Below are 24,117 nucleotides of genomic sequence, written 5' to 3' on the forward strand. Positions count from 1 at the left end.
ACTTTTCTTGGAGCAGTTATTTCCCCATTTCTGTGGCCAGAGCAATGCCTTCTGGCAGCAATCTACTTTGTAAGTGTGACTTAGTGAATGATGGCAAATTTAGAACATAAAGAATCATGAAGGTCTGGGCCATGCACTTAAAAATGAAAAGCCCAAGGGAATTTCCTTTAGTAACCAACAGTAAAGCTCCTCAGAAATGTATGCAGTCAAAGAGGTGGGTTCTGGTTTAGAAAACAGCCTTCCCCACACAAAGTGAGAACGAGAAGGGTTTCATAGATGCAAAGACAGCAAACCAGAAGCAGAGGAGCTAGCTACACTGGTTTGGTTGGTTCTTAGAAAGCCACTTCCATTCCTCCTCACATCTGATCTGTAAGAATGAAAACCATTCTACAGCCTCTCTAGCTCCATGTGTTAATCATAGAATCATAGAACTGTTAGGGTTGGAAGGGACCTCAAGGGTCATCGAGTTCCAACCCCCCTGCCATGGGCAGGGACCCCTCACACTAGATCAGGTTTCTCACAGCCACATCCAGCAAGGCCTTAAAAACCTCCAGGGATGAGGCTTCCACCACCTCCCTGGGCAACCTGTGCCAGTGTCTCACTATCATCATGCTGAAGAACTTAATGATTTATTAAAGAGTAGAGCAGCCCACATCACCAAAAGAGCTACACCATTAAAATCTAGTGAAAGAGAGAGAACTAAGATCAGTAACATACTCATCTCTAGGTATTCATCAAAGAGTCCATAAGCATTCATGGGTTGCAGGTTGTAGTCCTTTTCCCACTGTGGGAAGCTTGCTTTACTCTGTGTGCCGTACTCTTGTCGTAGTTTCCTCCTAGTCCACCAGTTTTGAATTAGCCTACATTTTTTTTCCAAACAATTAAAGAAACAAGATAAATAATAACATTAGTGGCTACTTATCACAGAATTGGGAGTTAAGCAAAGTTAATTTCCCAATGCACAGGAAAACAGAGCATTAGCAATACACGTGGCTGATGGCATGACGTAGGAGGCATGAAAACAGATATGGCTGATGAGCTGTAACCCAGGCCTAGATGTTGTTAGAATGGTGGAGGGATTTCAACATCTTTTCATTATTTTTTTAACCTTCTTTTTGCTCTGCACAGTATGCCAACTCACCTCAGGCTCTGTTTAGGGGAGGTTTAAGCTGGATGTTAGGAAGAAGTTCTTCACAGAAAGAGTGATTGGCTATTGGAATGTGCTGCCCAGGGAGGTGGTGGAGTCACCATCACTGGAGGTGTTTGAAAAGAGGCTGGATGTGGCACTTAGTGCCATGGTTTAGTTGATTAGATGGTGTTGGGTGATAGGTTGGACTTGATCTTGAAGCTCTTTTCCAACCTGATTACTTCTGTATTCTGTATGTGGCAGAATGCATTGCTGTGTGGAGTTAGTTGAGCTCTAACTGAGAAATCAGTAAATAGAGTGCTAATGCTTGCTTGATCTCCCCCTCAAGAAACAGGGGAGCTAGACTGGAGTTCAGTCAAGAAACTGGTCCCGAAGAAACACTGTGTAAAGCACTGAACCAGAAGCGAAGTGAGCGCTTACCCTTGCTTCTCTAGGTCAGGGAGTTGCACTGGCTTGGCCAACAAAGAGCATGGGGAGGTTTAGACGGGATATTAGGAAATATTTCTTCACTGGGAGGGTTCTCAAACACTGGCATGGTCTGCCCTGGGCAGCAGATGAGTCACCAACTCTGGGGCGAGGTCCTGGTGCTTAGGATACAGTTAAGTGATGACTCTTCAGTGCTGGGTTGAGGATTGGACTGGATGACCTTTGAGGTCTTCCAATCAGATATATCTGTGATTCTGTGAGTTGCAGTTAGTAGAGATAGTGGGAGAAAAAACAAAACCAAAAGACCAAAAAGCCATGACAGAGATTTTCTCCAAAGTTGTGGTTGGAGCCTTTCTCTGACTGTGCTTCACTTGTTGCCTCCACGGTGGCCTGGTTTGGCCTCTCATCAGAGTAAGCTGAGGCAGCCCCCATTGTTGTGACTGTGTGTTTTGTGCTGTGATTATTGTTGTGACTCTAAAGTGAAAAGGCTGACGTCACCTGAAGCAATTTACTCCTATTAAATCACTTGTTCTTAAATTATCTCCTCCCATCTCCTTCAGTCACCTCCTTTAATCCCCTTCTGCGCTCTTTATTAGGCTCTGAAATCCCTGTTAGTAGGTAGCAGAAAGTCCTAATGAAAACTGACAAAAGAGGCAGGGATTGGTAAGAGAAGGATCAATACTGCTGCTGCTGTTCCATCCTTCTCCAGCCTTCGCAGCTGCAAAATCCTGGCAAGCAGTGCTAGGTGCAAACTTGTGAGGACAGCCATAGTGGGCTCTGAGCACCCTGATTGCCAGCTGTGCTGTGCATTGAAATCATTTGCTCAGTTCTCATCACGGCTAGATGGGATCAGCACCCAGGCTGCCTGAAATCGCTGCTGCAAGACATTTCTGCAGTTGAGGGGCTGAACACTGCAGCAGCTCTGCTGTGGATCCTGCAGCAAAGCAAATCCCTCTGAACTCTGCAAGGGCAAACTTTCTGACAATGTCAGCTCTCTCTCTAATATTTTCACACTTGCTGATTTCCCTTGATGACCTGCCACACTGTCTCTAGCATCAACTGTCTACATTAATCATACATGCTCATTAAATACTAAAAATACTAAATATGCTCATTAAGTACTAATCTGTAAGAAATGAAGCAATAGGGAATGAATACTCATCAACCTTTTCAGCTAGGGCAGAGCTCCATAATACCCTGAAGATCAACTTGGGGAACTTGTCTACATAGCAGTCAGTACATTTTTCTATCTCTGGGAGTATATATTCCAGTAGTGCATCTTTTCCAGCTCTTATTTTTTGGTGTGTGTCCCCCCCTGCAGCATGTTTTACTGCCCAGCAAAGAGAAATCCAATTTAGAACTCACTGGCATGCCTAAAAAACGATACATAAAATACTTCCTGTGTGAGGACATGCAAGCCTTCCTACAGCTCTATTTATGGAGTTTTAAAACATGGAATAGAGCTTAGAGAAATGAAGTGCTTCCCATATCTTATTTATTTGTTCATATTCCTATTACAGGTTCATTGTGGCAACCTATGTGCAAAAAACAACACCCGAACAATCAAATACAACCTATCTCTACACATCTGGGAATCTGCCTTAAGAGTTCTCTGCCCTAGGGGGAATGTGCTGTTGTAATTACTGCTGGGTTTTATGTAACTGGTCATAACTGTCCAGCACAGTGTGTAACTGGAGTGTGTCCAGCAGATTGAGGGAGGGTCTTCTCCCCCTCTACTCTGCCCTGGTGAGACCTCATCTTGAGTACTGTGTCCAGTTTTGGGCTCCTCAGTTTAAGAGGGACAGGGATCTCCTGGGGAGGGTCCAGTGGAGGGCTACAAGGATGATTAGGGGACTGGAGCACTACCCTGCGAGGAGAGGCTGAGGGACCTGGGGCTTTTTAGCCTGGACAAGACTTAGAGGGGATTTAGTAACTATTTCTAAATATCTGAGGGCTGGGGGTCAGGAGGGAGGGGTCAGGCTCTGCTCACTTGCACCCTGTGATAGGACAACGAGCAATGAATGTAAGCTGCAGCACAGGAGGTTCCACCTCAACACAAGGGGGAACTTCATTGTGAGAGTCATAGAGCCCTGGAGCAGGCTTCCCAGAGAGGTTATGGAGTCTCCTTCTCTGGAGACTTTCAAGGCCTGTCTGGATGCATTCCTGTGTGACCTGAGCTAGATTGTATGGTCCTGCTCTGGCAGGGGTCTGGACTCCATGATCTCTTTTGGTCCCTTCCAGCCCCTGTGATTCTGCGATAAGGAAAGCATAGAATCAGTATTTTTCTGTGAGCTATAGAGGATTTACATTTACTTACGGGTAGCCCAGTTCCATGAAATTATTCCAGGTCTGCTTTAACACCATGATAATACCCATCTGCATACAGAGATCAATAAGGCATCCACTAGGGTGGCACTGGAGGAAGGAAGAAACAAAAGGTTAAGCAGAAGTAATGCTGAGCTTTAAAAGCACTTCTGAAAGACTAGAAAGGGATAGTAGATAATTTACTTAAAGGAAATGAAATGCCACTTGGAAGCCCCCCTAAGCTCACAGGAACATATGAGGCTGTATCATACCATCAAGCTTTTTAAGCCTGTCATCTAATTCTCTGCAGAGATCAAAATGAGCTGAAACCAATACAAGGTTCACATTAGTGCTTGTAACCTGTTGTGCATCTTATGATCTGTTGTGGGTGGGACAGAGGCAAAGGCTACCAAGTTTCTCCAATGATTTCAATAGTTTTTGGGGTGTTGACTTTGCTGGTACAGAGAATGAAGAGAAAATTCCTCCTGGCTGAACAGAGCAAAGAGTTTGTGTCGAGAGGATAGACCTAGTGCTGCTTATTGAGTACCATTTGATATGTGTGACTGAGTGGACCATGCAAATCTTTTCTCTCCTTGAAGAACTAAAAATCTCTGTCAAAATCCAGTTCCTAATGACTCTTGCTGAATGCTTGCTCACTTTAGCAGTGGCTCCAGCCCTTGAAGAAGTGATGCTGCTTTGGGGAGAAGTGCTCAGCTAGTACAGATTTAGGTAATTCATCAGTTTTTTATCTAGTATTGGAAGAAACATAAAAGGACCAAAACATTTTTTGCCCTCCACACAGCATTTGCACAATTTCCTGTGTGCATCCAAACAGTGGAGTCCAAGTGGGTTAGTTGAACAGCTCACTGCCATAGAACTGGAACTGCTTCTTTACAGCTTTTACTGAGGAAAGATTAGTTATGACCTGGAACAAAATGTGATACGAATTTCTTACACATACTGCATTACACAGTGCTCAGAACCTGGGTCCTGCTGAGGTTTGCCATTCAGCTTTCTTAGATTATCAGGGTTGCAGATAGCTATTGGGTTGTTTTGCTTTGGTTTGCAAAATTAACTTCTCTGGCATTGTTATTAAATCATCATGCTTCCATTCTTAGGAATCAGTCACATGAGCCAATATAACCTGAGAGAGGTAGGTGCAGTATTAAATGAAGGGGCAGTGATGTTACAACCATAACATCACTCATGTATAAATTATGGTTTGATTGTGCCTCTGGACATTGGACTACACTATGTCATGTTATTAAATGTCTTATACTTGACTTCATCCAATAGATGATGAGAACACTTTTGGAGGGATATCTGAGCAGTACATTGTCAGTTAGGTTCCCAAGAAGACCTAGCACAGACATGACCAATAAGGTCAATATTATTAGACTTTTTTCCCTCTTTTATTTATTTGTTCCCCCTCTGGAGAAAAATCAAAGTAGTAGGGACTACTAATTGTAGTTTCCACCAGCAATTGACCCAACATGCAACACCTCACTTTTGCACTTCCCTCCCAAACCTGCTTCTTTTATTCCTCCCATCTCTGCTCCTACAGAGGTGAGGTTCTTTCTCTGTTCTCTGATCCCTCTGAGAGATTCAGCCCAGTAATTCATAAGAAAAGTAATTCAGAGAGAATTACTGAAGAGTTTCCTGCTGATACAGGCTGAATTGAGTGAGTTCTTCATGGGGCTGGAACAAGCCAGAGCCAGTGCAAAGGAAGAAAAAGAGGCAAACTTCTGGGGGAAGGCACTAAGGAAGAGCAAAACTGTCTTCCTTTGGCAGCAGCAGGCTGCAAGGCCAGGTCAGACCCTCTCAGACTTTGAAAGGATGCTCAGTTTACTTCTGTCTGCCCATTTATAGAGTATTCTTTCACTGAATGCACAGAATCCACCACTTCAGAGTTAGGGTGGCATTTTCAAACAATTCCTCCTTATTTTTGATAGCACAGTATCACCAAGGTTGGAAGAGACCTCAAAGATCATTGAGTCCAACCTGTCACCACAGACTTCATGGCTAGACCATGGCACCAAATGCCACGTCCAACCCCCTCTTGAACAGCATTTGGGTGGCTCTTCATGAACCAAAATATCTCTATTTCTGGAATTGTTGGTAAATTCACCTTGGCAGTGTAAGACCTGCATTTTTCCACTTGCCATTCGTCATGTATTTGCAAAGTTGTTTCAGTCATTCAGCTGTGAAGCAGAAAAGAAATGATGGGATCTGAGTGTGCAAATAGCAGCCTGGAAACTAGAGGACTGCTTCATGGACTGCTGCTGCTCACCTCGAATTACTGGCAAATGGATTTTGAATTCTGAATGTATTTGCACAAAGAAATGAGGGTGGTCCCTGAGTGACTTGCAAAGCCAGCTCCTCATTGCTCTCAAATCCACTTGGTTTTTATAGACATGGAACACTATGCCAGGAGGTCTTTGGGGACGCTTGTTCAGTTGTTTTAGTCAACTTTTAAGTACATTTTATGTGTCTGGGTTTCTAAGTTAATGTTCTCCCTGATTAGTAAGGCTAGAAAAGCTGAGAAGAAAGAATCTTTTTAGAAATAAAAAGTTGTCAGATTCATCACTGAATGATTCATTTCAAGGATGAAATATTTTCTGTGTGAAAATGTGAGTAAGATTTGAGCCATTTGGTAGCACTATTTGGTAGCACTATCCACATGTGATGCAAACACTGAAAACTGCCAGCACTGAAAAAGGCAATACATGTATCAGTATATATCAATAAATAGAGGGTTTTATAGCAGATGGTAGTGTCAGTAGTGTGGAATTAGACAGCAACTAAAAACTGAACACTCAAAACTACCTAGACAAAGTTACATGTCTGCCTCTGCTTGCATTCACTGCAGCTGTGGACAGCTGATAAATCAGTTAGTGAGCACTCACCTCTTCCAGTCTCCACCGGTTTATCAGCCTTAAGTAGGCACCAGGGTGTCCTGTAAATCTTTAACACAGGAATATACATCAACTATGTTGTGTAAGCAGCCTGCTCACCTTAGTAAAAGAAAGCTCACTCTGCTGCTTTAATCTGGTGCCCTCTAAGCCTGAGTGATAGTACTGAAAAAAGGATGTTATGCTGCAAAATGCTTTGGGGAATTCCCAGAGTAATCTTCACGAAGGACAGAGCCAATTTTTACCTCAGGGTATATTTCAATTCCAAACATTCTGCTGTTGGTTTTGCAGTATATATAAAGAAGAGAGAGAGTCTGAATACAGCTCCTCATTTCAGTTTGGAAAATGGCTGTCAACTGCCAGACAATTTCTTTACACCATAATGTGGGCTGTGATATCTGCCTTTCTGAGAAATCACTGAAAATGTTTGTTTCCAGTAGGAAAACACAAATTTCTCAATGTTCTCCCATATGTTAGAATAGAATAGAATAGAATAGAATAGAATAGAATAGAATAGAATAGAATAGAATAGAATAGAATAGAATAGAATAGACCAGACCAGACCAGACCAGGTTGGAAGAGACCTTCAAGATCATCGTGTCCAACCCATCATCCAACACCACCTAATCAACTAACCCATACAACCAAGCACCCTATGAAGTCTCCTCCTGAACACCTCCAGTGATGGTGTCTGACAACTTCCCTATGTGCAAATAATCCATATTGATGGATTCTTCTGCTCAAGCTTTCTCTGCTCAAAGAATCTTCTTTTGCTTTTAGGGAACTTGCAGAAAAAGATGTACAAATATATATACACACATACAAACATAATTTTCTGCAGGAAAAAAAACCCAAATTATATTCTTAACAGTTCAAATCATATAATAGAAGCAACAAAGTATTCAGGCAGTTGGATCCATTCCATTCCATTCTATTCTATCCCATCCTATTCTATTCTATCCCATCCTATCCCATCCTATTCTATCCCATCCCTATCCTATCCTATTCTATTCCATTTCTATTCTACCTTATTCTATTCTGATTCTATTCTATCCTATCCTAATTCTATTCTGTTCTACTCTACTCTACTCCACTCCACTCCATTATATTCCACTCTATTATATTCCATTCCATGCCATTCCATTCCATTCTACACACATGTGATACTGTGGGACTCATCAATACCTAGTAGTGGAGTTGTTAAAAGTTAGCACTGAGCCAATGTGATGCTAGGCACTCAAAACTACCTTTGCCTCTGGGCTTCAGGAAGCAAAACAAAACTGCAATCTGTCCTGCTTTGCTAGTGTGGAATTTCCATTTTGAGCTGTGTGATACTGTGGCCCCCTCTTGTTTCATTGCAGACAATTTTAGTTCTTCTCTCTACTTGATTTTGAGGGTGTAGACAGCAATCCTACCTTCCAAGGAAGAATGCTATATAAAAGGTAGAGCTGTTCAGATTGACAAACTGGAAGAGAAACATTTTCAGGGTGAAGCTGTTCTCCCACTCGGATTCGGTACGAGGCTGCTCTGTGAAGAAAGAGAGCAGAGTTTCAGGGGGTTGGTCAGAGTAACCTCTGCACAAAGGCTGCACACACCTATCACAGCTGGCTATGCGTCTGCAAATTAGCCTGGGGATTTCAAAATATAAGATGATGGAAGAAATTGTTCCCCAAATCAGAACACAAGAGGTGAGTTTGTAAAGACTTAGAAAGCTCTCTTAATATCTGGATAATGATATTCCTGGCAGAGTGTAATTATGTGGTCAAGATAATGTGTACATTAAACATCCCTCATAGGCTCCTGTGTGCTTTGCAGGCTCAGGCTGTTCTCTTGTTTCCTTTTCTGCACTCTACTATAATGACATTCCCAGAAAGCACCCCAGTAGGAGCTCTGTGTGTGTGCCTTTTTGTTACAGCTGTCATACTGAACTGGAGCAAACCCTCCTTCCAATTCTATTTCATGGATTTTCCCACCATGCTGGCACATAAGGATTCTACAGAGCCATTGGTGAGTGCATGGCTCCCCTTCCCTGTCTCAGGGAACTCATTACAGAAGACTTGAGAGAAAATATTTAGCCACAGATGGGGTGTGGCAGAAGGGAAAGGGGAAGATACATTCTTCCCTTAATCCCCATCTAAAGAGACATCAAGACAGAAGTCAGCAAAACAACTTCTATACCAACACATCAGTGCCACATCCTGGAACTGCTTTCTAGTTGGTAGGAGCCAACAGTCAAGCATTGCTGTGAACAACAGCAATCAGAGGAGTAGTGGAGGTACTAATGGTGAGTCAGAGTATCATAGTGGTAGTACTCAAACACTACTTCCATAGGAGCCTCCAGTAAAGCCCTGGCAGTACAGAAATGACAAGAATAAACCAGGTTCTCTTTAATTAGAGCTTACTCATGAGGACATTTCATCATAGGTGCATCCACAAAACCACTGTGGTAGCTTTAGGCTATGCCTTTAAAATTTTCACAGGTCTTGAACTGAAAAGTGGTAAAATGTAAATAAATCACTCTTGGGTGTGAAAAGGAAAACAATGATAGTTCTAAACATTCCCATCAGAGAGTTATCTACCAGAAGAAATAGTTTGGTAAATAATTTCTCTCTCTTCTGGCTTCCTTGGGCTGGGAGATACTAACTGGCATCTGCTTGACCTTGGCTGCGTTGTTTTGGCTAAGCCTAACAAAATATCTCTCTGCTCCTTTCCCTTGTCCCTTTTGTGTGAGACAGGGCAAGGGGGGGCAAGGAGGGAGAAGCTATTAGCAGCTCCCCTGGTTTTTGACCAGGGGGGGTCCTTGTGGTGTTCATTAATTGCAAATACCTATAAATAGGATAAATACTGTATATTTTGCACATGTTCATTGCATTCCATTGTAGATTGTAGCTTTGCTTGTAATACAGCTTTTATTTGCTTCCAGCTGAGCTGGTCTGGCAAATTGAATATTGGGGGGGGGGGGGGGAAGGGGGAATTTTCAACCCACCGCAACCATAAAGCAGATCATAAATCATAAATTAAGAACCCTGTTAGCGCTTTGGAAATGCCTATCAAGGAACCCAAGTTTGTGTGTGTGCCAGTACACAAATGTTTAGCTAATCAGGAAGGAGGAAAAGATCATTGATGCCAGTCTGTGGGAAGGACAAGCCTGACTTTAACAAAGGCTGCTGCAGCTGAAGCTCTGCTCATATGCCCATCAGAGACAATGGCAGTGCTCTGGAGTAGCTCAGACATGAGCTCTGGAAAGGTCATGTAATTGCAGCCAGTCCCACTCTGAGTTTTGTACGCTGGTAAAGATCATTCAAAACAAATCAGCTACTTAAGCCATCAGAGTAAAAACCACAAAAGAGTCTGAACATGGTCAGAGCAGCCTGACCCACTGAGCTTCCACACAAGTGCTTTCTGCAGGGACTACAAGGAGCAGACTTACCTTGGTGACAACCTGGCAGAAAGTAATCAAGCTTCAAGGTCTCTAGACCATATTTTAATGTCCACAGGTGTAAAAAGGCATAGCCTGTGCAAATTACATTCTTGAAAGACATATTTCTCAGCTGTAACTAGCAGGTACCTTTTCCATGGATACAGGAAGGCAAACAGATTTTAAATTTACAGCATACAAATGAGACCTTTCTGTGTAATAAAACCGACAGCACAAAATTCTGTCCTACACAGAGATACTTGGAGCACATCGCTTAGGACTTCCCAGATGTAGAAAAGCTCTGACAACAGCTAAAGGTAGCTGTGTGTTTCCTCTGAGCAGACACCAGAAGTTGTCCATCTGGTCCAAGATACCTTAGTGAACATCAGTGTACATGGGTACCCAGAAACTCAAAGTAATCTCCTCAAACCATTCCTACACATACTGGGATATGGTTCACTTCCTAGGCCCTCTGAAAAAGTCTCATTTCAGGCCTCTTGACACTAAGGAGCCATTGCCCATTGCCCTCAACCACTGCATCCTCTCATCAGGATCAGGATCTCCAGAGACTCTGCCTGAGCCATGGATGTGGTTGAGACCCCATCCTTGGAGACACTGAAGACCAGACTTAGTGTGACCCTGGGCACCCTGGTCTCATTGGAGACGTCCCTGCTCACTGCAGGGGGGTTGGACAAGATGACCTTTGAGGGTCCCTTCCAACCCAATGCAATCTGTGAGTCTATAGCATTGCTACTCCATTGACAGTACACACTGTCCTTAGAAAGCATTGCCCTTACTCTAGCAGAAAGATCACTTTAATGGGTGATCTCAAAAGAGGTTACTGAAATTTAGAGCACCAGTAGGGTTTAGGTGCTGGTAGAGTTGATGAGTCATCTAGTGGTTTTCCTTCCTGATTACTGCTCCTCTTAAAGGCATATGATTGGCAAGAAGTACCTTAGTTTCAAGCTAGAAATTTGGCTTCCAGAAGTGATCCTGCGGTTTCCAAGCCTTCATAAAACCTGAGGGCTGTGAGTGCTGAGCCATTCTGAAAACTCATGCTTTTCCCCCAAAAAGAACAAGTTCTCACAAAGCAGGGGTTTGGAACAAGGAACAAGCATGGCAGCTAGGTAATGTCAGCACTGATGGAATAATGCTACAGTTTAGATTATATGCTCCTTCATTATACACTTAAGAAACCCATTTACTCATCTAGATTGCAGATTAATTAAGGACATTCATATTTATACAGGATAAATGCTAGCATAGTAGAGGGGACCAAAAAATTGCTTACCTAAATTTGTCAGGAAAAGAGCAACCTTTTCATACAGCTGTAACAGAGAAGAAGCAGCCTCTTAGATATGTAACCACCTTAAGGATACAGAACTGCTTTTCAGGTGGATTAACTGCTCTTACATGTCACATCTGACATGCAGATGGTCTTTGTGACGGTCTGATATGATAACAAAACCATACAGCAATTTCACAATCAACCAACCAACACAACTATTTGTAAGGCTATAGCCAGCTCTTTTCATCTACAATATGTGGAGGGAGTGGGGGAAAAATGCTATCACTGTCCCTGTTTTACATACACAGCGAAAAAGGGTGAGAGAATCTTTCCAAAAACACAAAGGAAAGCAATAGCTTAACTGGAATTTTGGGTTTTCTCATGCCTCATTCTATGGGAGACCTTATTGCTGTCTACAACTACCTGAAGGGAGGTTGTAGCCAGGAGGGGATTGGTCTCTTCTCCCTGGCAATCAGAGGACACAGCCTCAAACTGCACCAGGGGAAGTTTAGGCTGGAGGTGAGGAGAAAGTACTTCACAGAGAGAGTTGTTAGCCATTGGAATGTGCTGCCCAGGGAGGTGGTGGAGTCACTGCCCCTGAAGGTGTTCAAGAGGAGATTGGACATGGCACTTGGTGCCATGGTTTAGTAGTCATGAGGTGACAGGTAGGACTTGATGATCTTTGAGGTATTTTCCAACCTTATTGATTCTATGATTCTATCCCACCAAAAAATCCACCCTAGAAAGGTCATGCTCTGGTGGGTTAGGTATTTTGGGCTTTTTTTTTTTTTTTTTTGAGGGGGTTGTTTGGGATTTATTAATTATTATTATTTTTTTTGGTGCTGAAAGAAAGACACCGAGGAGACAGGGCTGCTTCAGGGAGTGTTTAGCAATCCTCACCAACAGACACATTTGTTACTCTGAGACAGTGGCATTGCCCTAAATCCTGAGGGGTACATTCATCAAGGTTTAGAGTATAACTGACTCTAGAAGGCTTGGAGGAAGATGAGGAAGAGAAAACATCCCCTACTGTCCCTCAGAAAATGGCCAATACTGTGGAGTTCTCCTTGATCAGCAGCAACGAATACAAGTGCCGGCACTCGCAGCCCGACTGCAGCTATGCTCTGCAGCCAGACCCATGGATCGAGTACACAATCCAGACCATGGAGCCTGACAACCTGGAGCTAACCTTTGATTTCTATGAGGTATGGAGCTGGGGTTGTTTTGCCTGGAGAGGGAGAGGCTCAGGAGAGACCTTATTGCTCTCTACAGCTACCTGAAAGGTGGTTGTAGACAGGCAGGGGTTGGTCTCTTCTCCCAGGCAACCAGCACCAGAACAAGAGGACACAGTCTCAAAACTGAGCCAGGGGAAGTTTAGGCTGGATGTTAGGACGAAGTTCTTCCCAGAAAGAGAGATTGGCCATTGGAATGTGCTGCCCAGGGAGGTGGTGGAGTCACCATCGCTGAAGCTGTCCAAAAAAGGATTGGAGCCATGGTTTAGTTGTCATGAGGTGTTAGGTATTAGGTAATAGGTTGGACTTGATGATTTCTGAGGTCTTTTCCAACCTGGTTGATTCTATGATTTAGCATAGATTCTATGATTCAGCATGCTCACAAACTCTCTGGGAGACTGCTAACTTCATAATGCTCACAAAAACTTGGAGGGGTTTTCACAACTAGCATTTGCAAAGGGGGTTTTGAACCTATAAAACACATCACCACCAATATCACCATTAGTGTAAATGAATACAGTGGTTTCATAGACTCATAGAATCAATAAGGTTGGAAAAGACCTCAAAGATCAAAAAGACCTCATGACTACTAAACCATGGCACCAAGTGTCACGTCCAATCCCCTCTTGAACACCTCCAGGGACGGTGACTCCATCACCTCCCTGGGCAGCACATTCCAATGGCTAACAATGCTCTCTGTGAAGAACTTTCTCCTCACCTCAAGCCTAAACTTCCCCTGGTGCAGTTTGAGGCTGTGTCCTCTTGCTCTGGTGCTGGTTGCCTGGGAGAAGAGACCAAATGATTCTGAAGCCTGTTCCCACAAAACACTAAGCATCCTTAACTCCCAGTGATGCATACAGGGATACAAAGCTCCTCATACTGCAGACATAAGTGCTTACTCCTAAAGTCCATATTAACAATGCTTCTCCCCATTTGCAGTAATAAACTCTTGTTAAAACAGTGTTATGTTCAACTTACAGCTCAAATGCCTGCTTAATAACTGAAGCAATCCTGAGTTCTCTCATCCATTTTAACAACAGCTTCTGACTTAGAATAGCTTTTTGCTGCTTTTGGAGTAAATAGTTTTGTTTGAAGTAGTGAAAAATGTAGTTTCTTCTTGGGGTGGTTTAAAAGCATCTCTTAAGGGCAACTGTAGAAGTGCTAAATTTCTAGGTGGTTTATATCCTGATCCCAGCAGGGAATGTGCTATTTTACAAGTGTACATTGCTCTGCAGAGGGAGCATTAAAACTGCCTTTTGTTGCTATTCCTTCTGGAGCAGTGAGACAGTGTTAGAGATTCTGTTAACAATGGTTGAATATAATTATCTGCTACATCTCTATGAGTCCCACAGGGCCTTATGATCATATTCTGTTCTGTGTTCATTTTTCCTATGGGTGATACCACTGGAATTAACAGGTTTTATTAACCTAGGGAAAGCCAATGATTGTTCCCCAGTCAGGCTGCAGGATTAGCTGGGAGACGTTATGACTGAAGGTAATTTTGTTTTGGTCAGATGGATATTTCAGCGTATGTGCCTCGCTCTCAGATCATCCAGCCTAGAAGTTACTTGTGGTCTAGACCTTTCCCCTGATGCTTAGAGAGATTGTCAACTCATATCAGAATCACTGCTTTGGTTTTTTTTCAGTCCAGGCTTCCCAGGAGTGAATTCCCTGCTGTGTCCATCCTGCTCCGTTTTGACGTATCTTTGCTTGCTCTTCTGCCACTTCTCCTGAGTCACAGTTTGTGGAGGATTCAGCTGCCTGAATTGCTGCTGAGGATTTTTGATTTTTCCCAACAGAAATTCCACCACTGCCCTTCAGTAAACTTCATTAATCCATCATGGGAAGCGAGGGATTATGTTCCTAAGCCCTTCTGAAAAGCTCCTGCAGTTTCATATTTTGGGGGCCTTTTGTTTCCCTGAGCTATATCCAGTTCTAAGGCTGTGGTTTATTGCATGGTAATGAACACAAGGCTTTCTTAAGAAGTCTGTCTTTGCAGTGCTTTACTTGGTTGATGTATCACAGGAAATAAAGTTTCTCAAAAGGCACCTTCAAGCCATCTTCCATTACTTAAAAACCAACTTCTTTAAGCTGTAAAACTCTAAGATCCAAATATTTTCACATCTGCAGTATTTCTTTGGTGCTGCTTGACTGCATATACAATGACTTTTACTGAGGGCTTGGAAACAGAGGCTCTCCTGACACAGGTATTTATAGTTCTATTTCTTCTGTGCTTACTGTGTGCTCTAGGTGGATTACAGACAACCCCCAAACCCTGCAGGCAATGAACAATAAACAAATAAAACCCCACACCAAACACATGAAAGATGGCCCTCAGTAGAAATTCAGGGAGAATAACAGCATCCACCTCTTCTTTCTGCCCTTCCTCAGCCTGCAGTTCCACCTTAGGGAAAATGTAGGAAAATCAACAGTTCTTGAGAGACTGTCCTAGTGACCAATGCAGTCCTGCTTATACCAGAGGGAGAAGTGAAGTCCTGAAGCAAAGCCGCTGGGAGTTTCCTGCTATATAAATGAGAGACTGTTAAAGCTAATTGTCTTGATGGTGGAAATGCCTGGGTATTGCACAGAAAAGCAAGCAGTCTTCAAGCTAGCATTTGGAACTGTGCAGGTCCAAAATAACATCTCATACTTCCCCTAGGAACGAAGTCAGCAGATCTCCTGGAGCAAAGACCTAACAACCTAACATGCTTTAACAGAAGACTCTTGCTACTGACTCGATAAAGCCACTCCACACTGGCTACAGTACCTGAGGTTTGTAGGTTAATCTCTCATCCCCCACAAAATGCAAAAATGACAAAGAGCTGATAGTAAAAGGCCACACATCCCTTGTCAAGAGCAGCCGATGGAAGACGTGTTGCTACCACAGCATGTGCAGGATTCTCTACCTGCATCGCAATGGAAGAATGAAACTCATAGAATCATGGAATCAATAAGGTTGGAAAAGACCTCAGAGATCAAGTCCAACCTATTACTTAACACCTCATGACTAACTAAACCATGGCACCAAGTGCCACGTCCAATCCCCTCTTGAACACCTCCAGGGATGGGGACTCCACCACCTCCCTGGGCAGCACATTCCAATGTCTAACAATGCTCTCTGTGAAGAACTTTCTCCTCACCTCAAGCCTAAACTTCCCCTGGTGCAGTTTGAGACTGTCTTCTTGTTCTGGTGCTGGCTGCCTGGAAGAAGAGACCGACCCCCACCTGGCTACAGCCTCCCTTCAGGTAGTTGTAGACAGCAAGAAGGTCTCCCCTCAGCCTCCTCTTCTCCAGGCTAAACAAGTGTCTCAAGGTCCTTCTTAATTTAAGGGGCCCAGAACTGGACACAGGACTCAAGGTGTGGCTTAACCAGTGCTGAGTACAGGGGCAGAATGACCTCCCTGCTCCTGCTGACCACATTATTCCTGATGCAGGGCAGGATGCCATTGGCCTTTTTGGCCACCTGGGCACAGTGCTAGCTGTCAATCAGTACCCCCAGGTCCCTTTCAACCCCGTCTGCCTCTCCAGCCACTCTGACCCCAGCCTGTAGCACTGCATGGGGTTGTTTTGGCCAAAGTGCAGCACCTGGCACTTGGACTTGTTGTATGCCATCATGCTGGACTCTGCCCATCTGTCCAGCCTGTCAAGGTCATATTAGTTTTACTCACCACATTCAGTAGCATGATGATGCAAAAGTTGATGCAGACTGCAGTTCCTGTAGTTGCAACCTGAGAGTTATTCCTGATTAAAGCCCACTTAAAGGCAGCAAAAGTGCTGACAGTCACAACACGGTAAATAACGATGCCAAAAACAGCAGCAATCACCACACAGATCTAAAAGGAGGGGAAAGAAAAATCAGAGAGAAGAACCTGAAAGCTTTCAGCAGAACAGGAGATAACTTTCCCCTGATCCTAAAAACTAAAGCAATGAAGCAAATGACTTGAAGATCACATCCACCTTGATCCCAAAGAAAGGTTTCAAGATGAATATGAATGTTCTTACTGTGAAGTCCTTCTTTGTTTCTTCATCACCATGCAACATATCTTTGAATTCATATAAATGAAATTGAAATGTTTCCTTGCAAGTGTATCTCTGCCTTGGCATTAATGTGGGAAACAGTGGTGCCAGCTCTGGGAGTTAGGTATTTTCTTTACATGCATGTTCCACCATGGTCCACTAGCCTGTGCTAGCCTCAGGATGCTGTCCCAGCTTGGTTGTGTGATGTTTGGAATGGATATTGTGCTTTGAGGGACGTCACACTTGCAGGAAAAATGGCTCCATTTGTGAGCACTGCCTCAGCAACAACCCTTGTAAGATGTTCCTTGCTACAGTTCTGGAGAGATTCTATCTAGGGAAGGTAACAAATTCAATTGCCCTTGTAATTTTATTCTCTGATGAGGCTTTCTGCAAATGTGACAGTTGTAATGTGAAAGCCATGCAGCTGAGCTGGGCTGCTAAATCACTTGATGTTTCGTATGCAACAGTTGAGCACTAAATGGCAACTGTTTTCCATCGTGGCCAATTTATGTCACAGTTTAGCAAGGTACCTAAAGGCCAGACAGCTGGAAATTAGCATGGGTGACTCATCTCATAGCAACTCTTGACACAGTGCCCATTAGCCACCCATTAGACAAGAGAGATTCTTCAGCAGAAGACAGATGCTTATTTGCAAAAGATATGGTGTTTTCCAAGGTTATGCACAGACAAACCTACCAGAACTGAAGCATATCTAAGCTAACCAGATGGACAAAGCAATTTTGAAAGAGCCAAATGCTAACCAAGTTGGTTCCATATTTTGTTAGCTACAAAATCATAGAATCATAGTATCAGTCAGGGTTGGAAGAGACCACAAGGATCATCTAGTTCCAACCCCCCTGCCATGGGCAGGGACACCCCACACTAGATCAGGCTGGCCAGAGCCTCATCCAGCCTGGTCTTAAACTCCTCCAGGGATGGGGCCTCAACCACCTCCCTGGACAACCCATTCCAGGGCTTCACCACTCTCATGGGGAAGAACTTCTTCCTCATGGCCACCCTGAATCTCCCCACCTCCAGCTTCATTCCATTCCCCCTAGTCCTATCAACCTGATATCCTGAGCAGCCCCTCCCCAACCTTCTTGTATCCCTCTTCAGATACTGGAAGGCCACAATTAGGTCATCTTGGAGCCTTCTCTTCTCCAGACTGAACAGCCCTATGAGGAGAGGTTGAGGGAGCTGGGATTGTTTAGCCTGGAGAAGAGGAGGCTCAGGGGTGACCTCATTGCTCTCTACAACTACCTGAAGGGTGGTTGTAGCCAGGAAGGGGTTGGTCTCTTCTCTCTAGCAACCAGCACCAAAACAAGAGGACACAGCCTCAGGCTGCACCAGGGGAAGTTTAGGCTTGAGGTGAGGAGAAAGTTCTTCACACAGAGAGTCATTCATCATTGGAATGTGCTGCCTAGGGAGGTGATGGAATCACCATTCCTGGAGGTGTTCAAGAAGGGATTGGACTTGGTGCCATGGTCTAGTCATGAGGTCTGTGGTGACAGGTTGGACTCGATGATCTTTGAGGTCTCTTCCAACCTTGGTGATACTGTGAAAATCACTACCCCAGCACTCGTGGTGTTACATGCAGTGTTATGTGTATAGCCTTGAAGGAAGCACTTAACTATCTGTGAGACTATGTGAAGAGTAAACTCATGTAGGACTGTACAGTAACCCAGGGGATTTGCTATGTGCAGATTTTCACGCTGCAGTAAACACACAGGAGATTATTTAACTTCCAAGCAGTCACATCCCACACTCTCAGCAGAGATAATGTTAGTTTGTATTTTCTCTTTCTTATCTTTTTTTTTTTCAACTGGTAAATAAAAAAAAGTTCTCAAACCATAAAAAATATTCCAGATGCAGAAACAATGAGTCTGCTGCATTTATCTGCAAATGCTTGATAAGGCTCTGGCTTCCCAGATATGGGGTTCATTCTTTCTTTCTTGGAGTACTTGGCTTCAAACTGCGGGCGTATTTCCTCCTAAAGAACAGACAGACAACGTTCACACACAGCACAGTTGGGAAGCATTCCATAGGAACCTTAACAGCCATTTATCAGATCACTGTTATTGGGAATTACATCTCCAGCAGCTGGCCCAGCTGCTGTAAAAGCAGGGCTGGGAAATGAAGTCTCCTTCATGAGAACTAGAGTAAATCACTGCACCCATAAAATGATATTGGAAGCACTTAGTGAACTCCCTGCTTAGCCACTCATCTAAGCCATGCTCTTTCAGATGGTGTGGCTGTAAGAGGAGTCATTCTGAAGTTGATACCACAGACTTCTCAAGCCTGAAGTTATCCTATTGGTACTGGAGTTCTGCAACAGAGAAAAAAAGAAAGGAAAGAAGGAAAGAAGAAAAGAGGAAAGCATAAAAAGGAAAAAGGAAAAAAATAGGAAAAAGGAAAAGGGGAAAAGAGGAGGATGAGGGAAAGAAGGGGAAAAAAGGGGGGAAGGGGAAAAAGGGGGGAAGGGGAAAAAGGGGGGAAGGGGAAAAAGGGGGGAAGGGGAAAAAGGGAGCAAAGGAAAAAGGGGGGAAGGGGGAAAAGGGGAAAGGGGGGAAAGGGAGCAAGGGGGGAAGGGAGCAAGGGGGGAAACAGGAGCAAGGGGAAAAAAGGGGGGAAGAGGAAAAAAGGGGGGAAGAGGAAAAAAGGGGGGAAGAGGAAAAAAGGGGGGAAGAGGAAAAAAGGGGGGAAGAGGAAAAAAGGGGGGAAGAGGAAAAAAGGGGGGAAGAGGAAAAAAGGGGGGAGAGGAAAAAAGGGGGGAGAGGAAAAAAGGGGGGAAGGGGGGAAAAAGGGGGAAAAGGGAAAAAAAGGAAATGAAAAAAGGGAAATGAAAAGAACAAAGATCAAAGAAAAATAAAGAAGAAAAAAAGAAGAAACAACTCTCTTTTCCAAATCCAGTTACTGTTTGCAAGGTTATTGGTTAACTTCTCACTTATCAGCACAAAAACTTTCTTATTATCAGCACAAGTTTTTCATTTGGGGAAGGAGCCATGCCATCTAAGAGTGCTCAATTGCTTCCTAACTTGGACAGTGCTATTAGAAAGCTTGCAGCAGCACCAATGTCAAGTTCAGCTTTGCCAGAAAAAACTCTCTTCTGAAATAAAACCTGGGGATTCGTTGGGGAGAGAGTTAATGACATCTCTTAACAGCCTTGTCACAAGATAGGGTTCATGCTTAGTTCAGGTTAGGCCTGATGGTTTTCAGCAGCAGTAGGGCTTACCCCTCTGCCCTGCCATCCAGGAGGTTCACCAGCAGCCGTGAGCCCTCACCCAAGTCTGACAACAAGGGTGCTGTCAGGGATGAGAGAAAGCACCAGGCTGTGATGGACTCTCAGAGCTGCTGGCAGTCCACATTCATTAAATTGAGTTTTACAATGCACAGCTGCATGCTGGCACGTTGGCCCGTGGTACAGCTGGCTACCAGGGAGCACAGAGGCACCCATGTCTTTGCACACTATCCATCAGGCCTCTGCTGAGCTTTTTTCCCTATGTACCAGCCAAGAACCCAGCTTCCCAATTTCAGTCACTTACAACCCTTCAGCTGCATTTAATTGAACTTTGACTAACAGAAAGTTGTAAATGCCTGAACCTTAACTGACTGCATTACATAGATGAATGTTAACTGCTTATATAAACCTTAAGAATGTGAGTAAAATAAGATATCCTAAAATCCTCCATCCTTTTTTATAACAGTCCCCTGGGAAAAACAAAATAAAAAGCAGTAATGCCTCACTCTCACTTTCTCAACAGAGTTCATTTCCAAATTCAAGGAGAAACCTGGTAACATGGTATTAAAACAAGCTAAGAGGCATGTATGCTCAGCTGCAAAGCAATGCCTATGAACTAATTGTGTGCTTGAGGGAACAAGCCATCTGCAAAGACTAAGCATGTTTCTACTGAGGCAGGGTAACACCTTGCTCTTAATGTCCCTTGCTCAAGCTGTTCCTGCCCTATCAGGGCTGCTGAGCAGGCCATAACCTAGAAAGAGAAACTATGCAAGTAGTATTGCTGTGTGCCCAGGGATGTGCAAAAGGATAGTGTGCTAGTATTGAAGCAGGGCACTTGGGAATTGCACCCTGCAGACAGTGCAAGTGCTCTGCCAACTGACTTCCTGAGCTAGACATGAGGAATCCTTTCCTCTCTGCATCTCTCTCTATGCTAAGATTTTATTACCTTTTACAATCTGTATTGGAGTCCTTATCATATCCACCCAGCCATGCATCTAGGTGTCTCCTCAGATCCCCAGTCAATTAAGATAATGCAAATGTTATTTCTGCAATACATCTCCACACAGAACTGGAACTGGGGCATGAACCTTCGTACCTGGTTACTGGCACTCAGCAGTGCTGAACACAGCTTGGGGTGGGGAGTGAGCAGTACTGTATCTGGCTGAGGTTAATGATATAAAGAAAGCAACACTGAAGAAAAAGATAAAAGTACACTATAAATGGCAACAGAAGTAACATCTCAGCTGGGAGTGCTAGGAACTCTGAGCAGCTGGTTTCCTGTTGTGTGCCCAACTAAGACTAAATTACTCTCCAAGTCTCTCTCCTTTACAAGAAAAGGAAATCCAGACACGCAGGACTGAAAAAGTCAGAACATACTCAGCCCATGTACCCAGGCTGGAGGACTTGAACACTTCAGGGGCAGCTGCATGACTTCCTTGGGTGCAGTTCTGAAGTGGTGAGCAATTCATGAGGTTGCATATCTGAGCAAATTTGATTCTCCCCATTGTTGCCACTGTTTCATTTCTTTGTATCTTCATTTAGAACAGAAAAGTGCTAATGAAGTGACAGAAAGCCTTATAAATGTTGGCTTTTTTGCCTCCTCAATCTATTGTTGGTAGGAATTAGTAAATTTCCCTCTACAGCCAAATCTTATTTTTTTCAATTTGATAATGCAAATTAAAGCAATCCAAAGTTAGGCATGGCAGCTAATGATGATAAAAATAACAATCTCCATTAACAAAAGCTTGTGACTTAAAATGGCAATTAGAACTCTCCAATTGATTTACTTGAAATAAAAGAAGTTGGCTGATTTTGCCCAATGATAACTGAGTGGAAGAATCAGAGAATGGTTGGGGTTGGAAATTCAATTAGCAGTGATTTTACTAGAGAGGAGCACTTGTAGGAGTAAAATTCTTAGGGAGGCAAAATTCTCTCTCCCTGAGATTTCACTGACATGTACAGCATCAAGGTCAGATTCCATAGGATGTCTCTTTTTCAGTCCTCTCCTTCCTTCCCACCTCTCAAACATGAATCAGTGCAGTTCTTTATTCACAGGTGGGACAGTCCTGATTTCTGCACTATCAAGTATGGATCAATGTGCAATGCCTTAGGCTAGATCTTCGTGCACTAGAGAGCTACTGTAAATGTCTTAGTGATATATATCCTTTTCTTTCTTCAAGGGGTAAATTCTTGCAGGTGTTCTCTTCCTCTCTAGCCCAAGGATATGTTGTGCCTTATAGCCCAGAGGTAGAAAAGGGGCTTGTGAAAGATTCAAAACTTGAATCTTGATCACTGGGACAGTGATAATACCCCAAGAAGTAAGTCTCCTTGCAAAGCCTGTGGTTTGCAGGTCATCTTACTTACAGCTAAAGGCAATGACAAAGTGCAGAGGTGGACTTCAAACCACGAAACAGGGAAAAGGTCTCAATGCCTTTTCACCTGGGGCACCTGCTGCCACACTGTGACTGGTTCCAGGGGCAAAATCCTGCAAAGACCCTAGAGCCAATGCAGCATTTGGTAGTGAAGAAGAGGAGACAGTAGTCCACAGAGCTGACCTTAAAGAAAGGACATGCTCCAGTTGTGCCATAGATATGGGCACAGGCAGCTGTGGCATCCTCTGTGAGATAATCAGCTCCCACACTTGGAATCCCACTGAACAGGGGAGGAACTGATACCTCAAATGCCAATGAGATACTGATGCTCTTATGACTGGTCAACAGAAATCTTGGGGCAGCAGACCTCTGAGTTCCTATTGGCATTTTTAACCTCTAATTTGAGAGAGAAGGGCACTCCCTGTTAGGTAGAATAGAATAAACCAGGTTTAGACCATTGAGATCATTGAGTCCAACCTACCACCCAACACTATCTACACTGCCACACTGCTTCTGGAATGGCACTTATAAAACTACTTCTAGAACTGTAAGCAGGTGCCATGAATAGCTCTGGAGCAGGTACACTCATCACCACCCCAGGCCACCTGACTGCTTCCATTTCAACCCAAATCTCATTGCATTAGGGATTAAGGAGTACGTTGTGTAATACAAACCTCCTCTTCCTCCCAGTCTATCAAGTCCCAGTCATAAGCAATCACTGCTCGCCTTCTTTTCCAAAACTCCAGAAAAACAGTTGCTGCAAAACAGAAAAAAGAAAAAAAGCAGAAGTATTTTTCAAACTTTACTTTTAATTTTAAGTCAAGAAAGTGTTAACAACAGAACTGTTGAATGAAGCTGCTGCTACATCACTCTCTTGTCTTTGCACAGGAGGATTCCTCTGAACAGCAAATCAAGCTGGTGATCAAAACTGCTTTCACCAAGCCTCCCTTTCTAAGGATTACTTTGCTTGCTCCAAACATGATTGAGGCTTTAGAGATTTCATTTAGGGCTAAATGAGAATGTTTAATTTCTAACCAACCAAGGGAGGACTCTCAAAGAGTGAAATTGTTCCTGTGACTCATCATTACTAGATACAGCAGAGTTCTGATAAAGCTAAAGGTTTCTTGGGATTACTGTAGATAAAGTAGGGTAGGATAGGATAGGATAGGATAGGATAGGATAGGATAGGATAGGATAGGATAGGATAGGATAGGATAGGATAGGATAGGATAGGATAGGATAGGATAGGATAGGATAGGATAGGATAGGATAGGATAGGATAGGATAGACCAGACCAGGTTGGAAAAAACCTTTGAGATCATCGAGTCCAACCTATCACCCAACGCTATCTAATCAACTAAACTGTGGCACCAAGTGCCAGTCTCTTTTCAAACACCTCCAGTGATGGTGACTCCACCAGCTCCCAGGTAAGCCAATTCCAATGGGCAATCACTCTTTCTGTGAAGAATTTCTTCCTAACATCCAGACAAAACTTCCCCTGGCACAGCTTGAGACTGTGTCCTCTTGTTCTGGTGCTGGTTGCCTGGGAGAAGAGACCAACCCCCACCTGGCTACAACCTCCCCTCAGGCAGCTGTAGATGGCAATAAGGTCTCCCCTGAGCCTCCTCTTCCCCAGGCTAAACAACCCCAGCTCCCTCAGCCTCTCCTCACAGGGCTGTGCTCCAAACCCCTCCCCAGCTTTGTTGACCTTCTCTGGACACCTTCCAGCACCTCAACATCTTTCCTAAACTGAGGGGCTCAGA

General features: G+C 43.8%; 1 protein-coding gene across 2 annotated transcripts in view; it reads right to left on the reverse strand.

Moving 5' to 3' along the window:
- ANO4 (anoctamin 4) overlaps positions 1–24,117 on the reverse strand; it is a 163,154-nt gene that overhangs the window by 14,049 nt on the left and 124,988 nt on the right. For both annotated transcript variants that reach the window (XM_068142729.1, XM_068142731.1), the window contains exons 15-22: positions 23,029–23,111; positions 18,594–18,734; positions 16,396–16,560; positions 11,499–11,535; positions 8,205–8,316; positions 6,784–6,841; positions 3,891–3,988; positions 718–860 (exon numbers count right to left, since the gene is read on the reverse strand). In XM_068142729.1, the coding sequence (XP_067998830.1) occupies positions 718–860; positions 3,891–3,988; positions 6,784–6,841; positions 8,205–8,316; positions 11,499–11,535; positions 16,396–16,560; positions 18,594–18,734; positions 23,029–23,111 (837 nt within the window). The remainder of the gene's footprint in view (positions 1–717; positions 861–3,890; positions 3,989–6,783; positions 6,842–8,204; positions 8,317–11,498; positions 11,536–16,395; positions 16,561–18,593; positions 18,735–23,028; positions 23,112–24,117) is intronic.

The sequence above is a fragment of the Melanerpes formicivorus genome, unplaced genomic scaffold, assembly GCF_026170545.1.
Source record: "Melanerpes formicivorus ecotype bairdi unplaced genomic scaffold, bMelFor1.0.p_v2 SCAF_8, whole genome shotgun sequence".
In the NCBI taxonomy this organism is placed as follows: Eukaryota; Metazoa; Chordata; class Aves; order Piciformes; family Picidae; genus Melanerpes; species Melanerpes formicivorus.